General features: G+C 36.3%; 1 protein-coding gene across 1 annotated transcript in view; it reads left to right on the top strand.

The window, feature by feature from the left end:
* LOC126330655 (forkhead box protein J1.2-like) overlaps positions 1–12726 on the top strand; it is a 251578-nt gene extending 238852 nt beyond the window's left edge. The window contains exon 4 of the mRNA XM_049996383.1: positions 2777–12726. Within this exon, the coding sequence (XP_049852340.1) occupies positions 2777–3337 (561 nt within the window). The 3' untranslated portion in view covers positions 3338–12726. The remainder of the gene's footprint in view (positions 1–2776) is intronic.
* Positions 12727–13389: the final 663 nt, after the last annotated feature.

Below are 13389 nucleotides of genomic sequence, written 5' to 3'. Positions count from 1 at the left end.
GTCAAGCGATTTGAGTTGCTTCGCAACCCCTAAGGTATCTACTTCTAAGAAACTCATGCTAGCAGATGTTCGTGTTTCAAATTCTGGAATATTCCATTCGTCTTCCCTGGTGAAGGAATTTCGGAAAACTGCGTTCAATAACTCCGCTTTAGCGGCACAGTCGTCGATAACAGTACCATCGGCACTGCGCAGCGAAGGTATTGACTGCGTCTTGCCGCTTGTGTACTTTACATATGACCAGAATTTCTTTGGATTTTCTACCAAATTTCGAGACAATGTTTCGTTGTGGAACCTATTAAAGGCATCTCGCATCGAAGTACGTGCCAAATTTCGCGCGTCTGTAAATTTTAGCCCATCTTCGGGATTTCGCGTTCTTCTGAACTTCGCATGCTTTTTCCGTTGCCTCTGCAACAGCGTTCGGACCTTTTTTGTGTACCACGGGGGATCCGTTCCATCTCTTACCAATTTATGAGTTATGAATCTCTCAATTGCTGTTGCTACTATATCTTTGAATTTGAGCCACATCTCGTCTACATTCGCATAGTCAGTTCGGAAGGAATGGAAATTGTCTTTTAGGAAGGCTTCTAGTGGCACTTTATCCGCTTTTTTAAATAAAATTATTTTGCGTTTGTTTCTGATGGGTTTGGAAGAAATGGTATTGAGCCTAGCTACAATGACCTTGTGATCACTAAACCCTGTATCAGTCATGATGCTCTCTATCAGCTCTGGATTGTTTGTGGCCAAGAGGTCAAGTGTGTTTTCGCAACCATTTACAATTCGCGTGGGTTCGTGGACTAACTGCTCGAAATAATTTTCGGAGAATGCATTTAGGACAATCTCGGAAGACGTTTTCTGCCTACCACCGGTTTTGAACAACTATTTTTGCCAACATACCGAGGGTAGGTTGAAGTCCCCACCAACTATAACCGTATGAGTGGGGTATTTATTTATTTATTTGTTACGAGACTCAAACTTTCTCTGAACTGTTCCGCAACTGTATCATCGGAGTCTGGGGGTCGGTAGAAGGAGCCAATTATTAACTTAATTCGGCTGTCAAGTATAACCTCCACCCACACCAATTTGCACAGAGTATCTACTTCGACTTCACTACAAGATAAACCACTACTGACAGACACAAACACTCCACCACCAATTCTGCCTAATCTATCTTTCCTGAACACCGTCTGAGACTTCGTAAAAATTTCTGCAGAACTTATTTCAGGCTTTAGCCAGCTTTCTGTACCTATAACGATATCAGCTTCTGTGCTTTCTATTAGTGCTTGAAGCTCAGGGACTTTTCCAGCGCAACTACAACAATTTACAACTATAATTCCGACTGTTCCTTGATCCAAGCACGTCCTGTAACTGCCAAGCACCCGTTGACATTGCAGCCCATCCCGCACTTTCCCGAGGCCTTCTAACCTAAAAAACCGCCCAGTCCATGCCACACAGCCTCCGCTACCCGTGTAGCCGCCAGCTGAGTGTAGTGAACTCCTGACCTATTCAGCGGAACCCGAAACCCCACCACCCTATGGCGCAAGTCAAGGAATCTGCAGCCAATACGGTCGCAAAACCGTCTGAGCCTCTGATTCAGACCCTCCACCCGGCTCTGCACCAAAGGTCTGCAGGCGGTTCTGTCAACGATGCTGCAGATGGTGAGCTCTGCCTTCATCTCGTAAGCAAGACCGGCAGCCTTCACCAAATCAGATAGCCGCTGGAATCCAGAGAGAATTTCCTCAGATCCAAAGCGACACACGTCATTAGTGCCGACATGTGCCACCAGCTGCAGCTGGCTGCACCCTGTGCTCTTCATGGCATCCGGAAGGACCCTTTCCACATCAGGAATGACTCCTCCCGGAATGCACACGGAGTGCACACTGGATTTCTTCCCCTCCTTAGCCGCCATATCCCTAAGGGGCCCCATTACGCGCCTAACATTGGAGCTCCCAACTACACCTGCTGGAAGGTACTACTCTATTGCAGGGTCGTGCTCGCCACTATATTCATATACATTTGAAAGCTCTCATGTGCACATGATAAAAATGTGAAATATCTGTTATGCACATCATTTGTTTAGAGTCGCGCTGAGCCACCACTTCTGTCTCGCTTGGCCTCCCAGATCCCTAGACCTCAATCTGTGAGATTATTGTTTGTTGGGTTACCTGAAGTTGCAAGTCTACTGAAGTTGTCTAACTTCATTAGGGATGCTAAAAGACAACATCTAATGACAGCTTCTCCATGCCTACTGATATGCTGTACTGTGCTGTTCACAGCATTGTCCCTCAACTACAGGTATTGTTGAGTGATAGCTGGCATGTTGAGCAACTGTTATAAAGAATGTCATCTTTGCTAAAAAATCAAGTTTTATGCTAATTATTGCTTTTGTATCACATGAAGTGCCATCTATTGGTCATTTTGTGCACTTTTTTGTTTCAGTAACACCCCATATCATTTCAAGCATGTGTGTCAATATTTACATCTATACCTACATTATTCTGTCAAGTACTAAATTTTCAAATGTTAATAGCCTTTTGGGACACCCTGTACATAAGTAGTATTGCATTTCTCCTTATCTGGAGCCCTGTGACGACTCATAGACATTTATGTTTAACTGCTAATAATCCAAATTCTTGCCAAAAATACTCATTTTGTTTCACAATTAACTTTTAAAATGTGAATAAAATGCTTGTTGTGTGGAACTTCATGCAGAAGTAACTGTTGCTGATTCATATTTGGTTTTTAGCAACATTAGCTGATATGTGTATATTTGTTACAGAACTCAATACGTCACAACCTGTCACTAAACAAGTGTTTTGTGAAAGTACCCCGCTCTAAAGATGAACCAGGTAAGGGTGGTTTCTGGCGGCTGGATGTGGATCAGTTGGAAGAAGGGCGAAGAAGGAAAAGACGCTGTAGCACTCAAAGTGGTAGCAACGTAAAATCAGCTACGGCAAAGGTTAAAGTAAGATCTATACAATGTGAGAAAAAAGATCAACAACAAAAGAAATTGCAGCAGCAGCCACAGCATGTGCAACCACAGCTGCAGCAACAACACCAGCCACAACTACTGGCAAATCCTACAACACCTGCAATGTGTCTCAGCACATCACACCAACAACAACTACTTAGTGCACCTTCAATGGTTCCTACTGTTGTCTCTGTCTCTACTAATTCGGTCACTGATTCTACTTCAAATTCTAATATTGTAACTTCCAACACATCCAGCAATGCTCCAATTGTCATTGGTGAAGATGATTTGGCCACTATGCTGCTGGCAAGTGAAGGGTGGGATACAGCTCAGATAGAGCTTCTTGACTGGTTGCTTGATACACTATAAATCATTTTAAAAAACTGAGGCAGTGGCTTAAATTTCATCAAACCCAGGTGATTGGTGAATAATGCTTTTGAAGTACTGTGGTGGGAACTTGCATATTTAAAAACTTCTGTGACATTTCTTTTTAGTTTTACCCACTCTCTGCACATGGAATTCTTCGTTAGGCTGATTTCATCATTGAATGGAAAACTCTACTATCAACAAAATGGTTTTTTACCAGTACATTTCTGAGAAATCTATTATTCAAACATCTGATTCATTCTTAAATTTTCTCTTCCATTCTATCTGACACAATATTTCTAATACTCTGATGTGTAAAAATGACTGGTAGTAATATTTTATCTTCTATTTCCAGCACAATGTGGTTCAAATGTTACTTCTGCCATATGGAAAAATTACAAATTTATAACCAATATATCTGTGTGGCAACATACTCACAGTATTTATCTGAGTATATTATATCAGTTGAAACAATTCGTGTTACCAATGTTGCATCAGTGGCAAATTACGTAGCAAAATTAAATGTAATATGGCATTCCTTGCATTGCTGTAAGTCCCACTAACAGCATTTCCAAATGTCCATGTATATTTTCATACAAAATAAGTGACAGGAAGTTGCTTGCCGTCCTACTTTGTTTGTATTTGAAATTAATTTTGTGTGTAAATGTAGGACTAAAGTATTTTGTACAGTTTACAGTACATCTTTTGGCCAAGTGTCATGGTTTTTTAAGTGATTTGTTTATGTACCCTAAATGAATTTTCATAGATGAATGGGCTAAATGAGGACATGATGAACTAAACAATAGTAAGCAGATAGAGCTGTCATAGTTATTCAGTTTTTCTCATAAGTTCTTCTGTCTTTAAGAAGTATTTGTACAAAAATTTGCAAATCTGAAACAAATGCTTGAAAGGGCAATAATAATAATAATAATAACAATAATAATAAACATGGAGACTATGTGCAATAACAGATAAAAAAATAGCACCTAGGAGCCAAACACAAAACAGGCACCAAAACAGGCACACTCTATGAATTACATTTCTTTGTGTTAGAACAAAACCAAGGTCTTAGTAATATTTGCCCTGGTGGCACCAAGCAGCATTAAGAGGTCAGATACTTGCAATGTAGTAGCTTGTCTCATTTGCATAGTAAAATTTATTTAAGCAACTGGTTCTGGATGTCAAGCATACATTTTTAAGTTACAATTAGTGATGAAGTTTCAGGAACCAGCAAGACTCATATGTTAGTGGCACACCAAGAATGTGATAAGGTAGTGAATTCACTGTGAATTGCAGCTTGAAGGAGGTTGATTGACATCTGAAACTGGTTTTTTAATCATATTGGTTTTACTGTGCAAGTGAAGCTATGTGCTATGTTTGTAGAAATCAGTCCTGACTATTTATGCATACTAGAGAGCATCCTTGATTGTTTATTTATGCATCACTGTACTTACTATAGCTTTTAAGAACTGTGAAGACACCAGTGAGTTAGGAAACAGCTGCACTTGTGCTTGCTTCAGATACTACTGTATCGTGGATATTGTTTCTGGTTATTTGTAGCAATAATTTCCTGCAGTATGTGCTATTTCTTCATAATACTTGTAATGCTTTAATTTCAGCTGCTCATGGTCTAGTGATTAGCATTTCTGCCTCTAGATTATGGGACCCCAGGTTCCATCCCAAGCTGTGTTGCAGATTTTCTCCACTCGAGACTGGGTGTGTGTTGGCTGTGTCACTCATCTCATCTTTATTAGATGCACAAATTGCCGAAGTAGCATCTAATAGAAAGGCTTGCACCTGGTAGACAAACAACCTCACACAGGGACTGCCAGCTAATAAAGCCATTTCCATCTGTGACATGAATGCCACCATGTCACATCTGCAGTCTTCTCCTATGTTCTTGTCTCTATGTAACTGTTATTGGACATTTGATCATGAATTTTTATACAAAGTCCATTAACTGAAACGTGAAGACAACAGCAGCTCATTTGCCCTTTAAAGCATTTGTTGTACTGCACAAGTTAATAAGAAAATATGTCTCCCAGCAGCAGACAATATTATGAAACAGCAAACAAACTGAAAATAAAATAATTTGATCTATTATAATCAAAGCTTTTTTTTTCCCCATGATATATTGTTACCACCAACACAGTTCAACTATACCATTCTCTGTCCTTTTTCTTTGCAGTCATGATGAGCTAGATGAGAAATACTTTGTTGTGCAGTGCAGCTGTGCTAAGATGAGAAGTATACTAGAGAGATTAAAATAATCTGAATTGACGTGTACATACACTTTGCTATTGAGAACATCATTTCCTTGCCAATTTTTTAAAATTAAAAACCAATCAAATTGTTTTCTGTGATATTACAAAATCACAAAGAATCCCACAATGAGTTCTATGCAACAGTTCATCATGTTCTCTAGTGTTATTTGAGTAGTTTTGTCCTGACACTGTGTGTCTTTCTAAAGAGCAGCCCAAAGACAAATAATTCTTCAGTATTGGTTCCATACTTTATGTATATATTTGGAACTTTCAGAAAGCAGAGAGAGATTTGGCTCATGGTTAAATAAACTGCACTGGTACAGAGTTTGATTTTTAAGCTAAGGCTTTTGGTTTGGGCAACACTAATAAATTTCAGCATGGATTTCAGTGTGATGTTGCAGTTACAGTACTGCATTGGGCAATAGCTGCAATAATATGCAGGTTTAAATTAAGATTTATGAGATTCATGAATTTAAGTGAGCCATATAAATTTCTTATAGAATATAGGCAGTTACATGAGATAGTTGTAAACAATTTCCTTTACAAACAAGCAGCAGATATGAAGGATTTCAGTACATGTCAACATTTCTTCTTATTGTGTTTTGCAGTTCTGTTACTCCTGTATCTCTCTAACCTTACTGCTTCAAGCACATCTTTTAATGAAGCGCTAACACAGTTTCTGTACTAACTTACAGCTGTGTTAAAGAAAAGCTGATTAAAAATTATACCAATATTGTTTTATTGAGTTTGGTACTGGTTTTGATGCATCTTTAATGGGGATTTATATTCCTGCCCAATGTTGCCTCCTTATATGATGTGTGCAGCTAGCAAGTATCAATGAAACAGAAATATGTGCAATATTTGTGCGCTTCCTGTTAAACTGCTTTCTTTATGATGAAGTGTCTTCTGAAAATGTTTCTTGCAGCAATACATCTTCCGATATATGCAGACATATTCCACTGATCAAAATATGTAAAGAAATGTCAAATATCTTACAAAGTAATTGACCTGTGTGAAACAAAATGTTTATTGCAGACAAGTATTTTTGTATAGCAATAAATATAATGATAAGCTTTTACATTGACTGCTAATTACTGTTTGACTATGAAATTGTCAAAGACATTGTCTCTGTGGAATTATTGTTGTTCTTAGCAAGGCTTTGAGTATCAGATATGCTTTTGGTTCTAATTTTTAAGTATCTGAATAAGCATGAAGCATTCACTAATGACTGTTTTATAGTATATATAAGTGATACAAACAGCACAGTTAGTGTTTTTGTATTTTGCTCGTGTGAGATATGTGCAATGGAAAATTTGTGTAACATTTGTTGTCACTCACTGTTTTTCATGTAAATTTACACCAGTTTATGGCATTGGATGAGCATTCCACAGGTGTTACCCATAACCCATTAATATTACTTTTAGGGATTCATAATGAACACATTCAGTATGTAGTGAAGAGTATTGCTGCTTCACCTAAAAGATTTATGGAGTTTGAGAAAATAGTAAAGAATTATTGCTGCACTGAAGTTTTGAGTTAGTCTGTTGCTTGAGAACATTATTTGCCTTTGATCTGATAGCTGAAATCAGTAAATATCAGGCAGTCATATACTGCGTTGCTGTATTTCATCTTAATTTCAGCTGTAATAACCTGTCAACTAATACAGCCAGCAGCACTATTCAGTTGCCACATTACTTACGTAAAATTCATACAATGCATTTGCGCTGATTAGAATCAGCCAATCTAAATGTCACTGTGCAAAATATTACATCAACTTAAGGGGAGCAGTCAGTTTATGACTGTGAGAGTGCATTGTTTTATAGTGTTTCACAATTATAAAACTGACAAAGAATCAAATGGTTATCTGTTCACTTGTCTTCTACGACTACTCTGTCTAAATTCTGAGAAGAAATTATTAAATTGAATTATCTTTTAAGTACCAGGACATACACAGCATCAACCATAATCCATCTTGAAAAATACTTTCATCCCGTATATGACACCAATAATTTTCTCCATTATACACTATTGCACTTCAATAAATGTCATCTCACATCTACAGATAACTGCCACTTAAAAATATGAGGTTGTTGACACGAAATGTGTGAGTGGTAAATTAAGGTTTTAAATGAAGAAAAACTCTGACGAGTGCTCATCCTTAAATAAAAAGGGGTAAATTACACAAGATAAATGTTTTCTATTTTTATGTGTGTGCATGTGTGGTAAAACTTTTACACAAAGAAAGGCAGTCCTCAGCGGAAGCTATAACACTGGTAGTATTAGAAAACTGAATTATTCTATTTTTGCAGACACTGGCACTCTGCTGAGAGATTTACTGGAGTGACTTCTTCCCAGTCTTCCTTTTTCAGTATTATAGCTTCTTGCTTTGGCTGTCTTTTTCACACAATGTGTGTCTGTGGGTCTTCTGTGAGAAAAGTGTGTTGGCACAAGCACCTTTTGTGCAGCTCATATGAGCAGAACATTTCTTCCGTCCACTTAAAGTGAATGAGATTATCTAGTTGTATTTAGGAGTTAATACATTATATGCTGTATACCGTCCTTAATGCCTCAAGAAAATATTAAAATAATGCCTTGTTCATTTTGTGAATTAGGGTACTAATATTTGCCTTGTTAGCATTCATTGCCACAGTCTTTTTAATGTGGTATCACATTTAATGGGTACTCCAATTGTTTTCTTATTGTTGTAGGTGTGAATATAGAATGTTGAATTAGAAAGCAGAACTGATCATGATGGAATGTAAATATAATCCGTGTGTTAGGATTGTGTTAAAGTATAAAAATGTATGTGGATTTTTGTTTTAGTTACTACTAATATGAAAGGATGTCTTCAGAAATCTTTTGAGTGTGGCCACAGTCTTAGACAAGCACCATAAATCACCAATGTGACTATCAGTCTGACACCTGTGTAATTGCAATGATTACAACTAAACTTTCACTTGTGATTCATATTTATGATAGCAAGTGGACCAGTGTCAGGCAGTCACTTAGTACAAAATGTAGTAAAGAAGGGCATGAAGCTTGTATTGGTGATGAGAGATTACTTAAATTAATATATAAGAGGTAATGGAGTTCCTCAATTTCCTTCCCTATCGACTTCTCCCACCAGCCCTTCATCTTCATTCTCCCCCCCCCCCCTTCTCTCTCTCTCTCTCTCTCTCTCTCTCTCTCTCTCTCTCTCTCTCTCTCTCTGTGTGTGTGTATGTGTGTGTTTGGTGAGCACACACATGAATGTACATGCGTGTGTGGACATGCCTTTCTCTTTGAAATCATGAGGAATTTTAAAGGGACCTTTGGATACATAAGTGACGTATTTGTTAGTATGTTCTCTGTCTGTGTCACCAATACCTGCAGTGACCAATGTGATGAGAGGAGAAACAATTCAGACAAAATATAGCCACTATTTCATGACTCAGGTGTTCCTCATATGGAAAATTTACCATCTTGCCTGATTAATTTTCACTATAAAATTGATACAAAGATGCATAAAGATTGCAGTGATTCAGTGTATGTGTCTTTTTTAGGACATCATATTTTCTTACTCTTCAAACCATTTACTATAATGCTTAATTCCAGCAACATACATTCCATTGTTCTCCAAATACTCCATTGTGTGGTGGGATATATAAACAGGAGTTTCACTACACAGAAAACAGCCATTTAATGCAACTTAAGTGCAAAAGGTATGAAATATTTGGCTTGAATTGAATGTAAACACAGACTGCAATAACAACATGAGATACCAGGAAATACTGCAGAGAAAGTTCTGAGGCTGTGTGATACTGCCCATATTTTTGGCTACATATATATTTCTGGCCTCAAGTGGAACCAAATTTATTCATCAAACTAAGATGTTATGTTTTTACACTGCTTTAAAGGCATTCATGAACATAATCATTCACCTTAAAAGCAGAAAGTCTGAAAAAGGGTTATACCACACAGATGAAAAAAGTCACTCTAAATGAATGAGTGAATGGACTAAGGGAAGGTAATATTACTAGCTACGCACAATATGCTAGTGCTGATGTGATTTTGAGGTCGTATGCGTCCCTACTGAACAACTGCGACGGAAATAAATGGACTCTTGAGAGGAGCAATACTTAAATGGACAGAATCACTTTTCATGCTTAACAAGAGGGGTCCCCAGGGATAGGATCAACTTTTTGAAACCATCCAGAGCAGCAGCATAGCATAGTGGTTAAGAGTCTAAAGCTTGTGAGTTTGAATCGCACCAGGCAATTGAAATGACATTTAAAATTATTTTTATTTAAATAATTGGTTTAAGTGTAATTTTTTATTCATATGCCTTTGCCATGCCTTTTTAATCATTGCATTAACTTTTCATTTGCTCTCATTCTATCTTCCTATCATTCTTTTTTCATTTGAAATCTGTGTGCATGTAATTATAATATTTTTATTTATCTGTCATAATAATTGAATGTCTGAAAATGTTGAACTGTTGCTTAAAAACAAAAGACAAAATAATCTGTTTATATTCACTGTAAAAGGTATTGAAATGTATTTTTCATTGCAAGATGTTCATTTTTTTGGATGCGATCATCATTAAAGATTTAAAACAGTAATTCTTCTTCCACTGTGGGAAAAATAATTCAGATAAAGGTTTAAATGAAAGAATGGATTACAAATAAAATGGAATTCAAGAAAAATCAGAAATAGAAATATTGTCTGCAATAACATGGACTAAAATATAAAATGATAAAACAGAAAAAATTAAATCAATATTAATATACAAAAGTAATTGAATTCACGTAAACAAATATCACACATGAAAAAAGAATAAGAAGAAAATAGGAGAGTAAATAAAATGTTAATTCAATGATAAAAATAAGAAAGCAATGGGTTAAAGATTAAAAAATAAATTGGTTAAAAATAATGATCATAGTCATTTCAATAAAGGTTTCGAAATAAAATTTAAAAGCACTTGATGTGATTTCACCCCGCAAGCTTCAGTATCTCAGGATTGTATGTTAACCACTACACTGCAGTGCCATTCTGGACAACACTGCTATTGTTAAGGGCGTAGAGTACCATGTGAAATACTTTTTCAGCAATTACTCACAAATGAGGGCCCACTAGGATGAATGGCTGCAGCGTGCAATACCTGGAATCCTAATCTACACAACCCATACAGGTAGTTTCAAAAAGTCGAATCCACTGGTAGGGGATATCTCCTTCTAAGCTTCAACCACAAAGCTATTTTAATTACTGTATAAATTATTGTAAAGGCCACAAGATCCTCTGTCAGAAAGCTACCAGAGTAAAGGTGAAAATGGAGAGTAAGACAAATTGATGGGTGAGCTTAATACTTGCAAATCTGTTATCAGTCTATCAATGCACTGGTGCTCAAAGGATCTGGCTAATCATTGCTCCACTTCTGCTGTAATTTTGCTTCCTTCTCTCTGATGAAGGAGTCTGTAGACCTGAAATTGTAGCATGCATTCTGTGGCTCACACTTTTAGTAAGGAAGTTTTATAATTTTTCTTTGCATTCTGGAAGTCATCAAATTTTGATTTTTTCTCAGCTGTAAAGTCTTATTAATATTTAAAAAAATATATTAATTATAAAACCACTACAATGACTAATAATATCTTCTTTCACTAGGAAAGTAACAAACCAAATGAAATGCTCGGTGAGTAAGGAAGTGTAGGAAGTTGAAAGGCATATAACTAGGAAATGTATCACTGTAACTCAGTTTCTGAATTAGGCTCTGCTTTGGGTCATGATGTAAGTGCGCACACACACACACACACACACACACACACACACACACACACACACACAAATATGCCTATCATGTAAAAGGGCAAGTTAAAAGGATGAATCAGAACATTGAACTTATTTACACTTCATTGGTACAGTGAATGGTTGTTCCTACTAATATCACTGCTTATGTTCTACCCCAGCTTTTGCATTGTCATATTAAAATAAAACACTGACAGTGGTGACTTATTTTCTTAAATATGTCAAGATAAGACATCCTTTACATGTTTTGTAGCACAATAAGTGTGTCAAAACATTGGTCATTCATACTCTAAGACCACTGCAATGTCTATTATGCAGCAGATTGATATTAAAAAAAAGAAAACCTTGTTGTTTAAACCACTTGTTGGTATTGTCAGTGTAAAGTGACATTTACTTTGGAAATTTTGTTTTGAAAACATTCAGACTTTTATAAAAAAAGAAGAGAACAAATGGTAACAAACACATTTACAGATGAATGAAGCAGTTTCTCTTCACATATAAGACAAGTTCGTTGAAATCTGTAAAAAAACAGTTGAAATTTACTGCCTTCCTTCAAATTTTCTATTGACTGAAGGATCAGTCAGGGAATTTTATTGATTCTGGTAGGACATTTATTCCATCATAATCTTCTGCTAGTACAGAAAAAATAAAAGTAAGCCGTTTTATCTTACTTTATCGACCAGTGGCCACACATTCTTTACCGAACGTACAGCATATAAATGAATGTTGTTTATGTCTACTGTAATAAGTAAATTGCAAAGTGCTTGTTATAATTGCTGTAAGACATATTGTAAAATTGGTATTTTTAAATAGTTTACAATGTCACATATTTTTATATTTATGGTATTTTTCATTTCGAGCACAGATGTATTCAGCATCAATATTTCATTGGTTCTAAACTTGGCAGCAAATCTTCCTGGAATAAATGTTTGTTGTGAGCTATTTAAGAAAATTTTTATGTGTGTTACATGTCCTCTGAATACATTTAATTGCACAGTCATTGTACATTTCATAGATTAGATATCAATTTAAAATTTGTGTCCTCATGATGGCTTTTTACATTTTAAAAGAATGTTTATGTTTGTGAGATATTTTTACACTCTGCTAAAAAATATCACTTCTGTCATTGTTGAGACTAATGCCAGAAACTGAATGGTTCAAATTATTGTTATATCTATACACTGCATCACTTTTGGCAGTTGTGTGTCCAATTGTTATCAGTTTGTAAGACACAGTGTTTCCACTTTGACTGACATTGTGTGTACCCACAAGGCACTATTTAATGATTTATACCATAAATCATGGATTGAAGAAAAATAAATAAATAAAAATTCTGTAGGTAGTCAATTGAATGTATCATTCAAAAAACCAAAAATCTTTTTTTTAAAAAAAATAATGACCCAAAATATTGTACCAGTACTGATATGCATACAAGGAAGTTTAATGTTCATTGGAGATAGGTCAACAGGAAAGATGTATAATGATTATGGCTTCATAATTGTGGTACTTTGAATCACTGTGTCACACTTCAATGGAAAATTTCTACTCTTCATTGAATTGCCTTCTTTTGTCATGATTTTATCTCATTTATGCACCATATACTCCATGTGGTGCAATAATTTATAAATATTTAAGCTGTATAGGTAGTTTCTATTAAAATAATAGCTCCCCAGTGTTGGGGCACCAAGTAGAAAGTTGCACAAGAGGCACCATTATTGTGAGATTTCCATACAGGACATATCACCACTAGTAGCATCCACTGGGGCACCAGGCTGACAGGAATGCCAGAGTGCAAGATTTTTATCACAATCAGTAGCAAAAATTGTCACCAGTGAAACTGTGAGAGTGAATAAGGGAGGAGGGGGATGATAGATAATAAGTTACTTGAGCAGAAAAATTTTCTTGGACCAACCCTGGTTTCGCAGTCTCAACAGACCTACTGTAGATCTCAGTATGAAGCAAAAGTCTCGAAAATCTGACCTCAGTGAAAGAATTCATTAGTAGATATAG

The sequence above is a fragment of the Schistocerca gregaria genome, chromosome 2 (assembly GCF_023897955.1).
Source record: "Schistocerca gregaria isolate iqSchGreg1 chromosome 2, iqSchGreg1.2, whole genome shotgun sequence".
NCBI classification, from domain to species: domain Eukaryota; kingdom Metazoa; phylum Arthropoda; class Insecta; order Orthoptera; family Acrididae; genus Schistocerca; species Schistocerca gregaria.
Note: the sequence above shows the minus strand (reverse complement) of the source record. Positions and strands in the feature narration are given on the sequence as shown.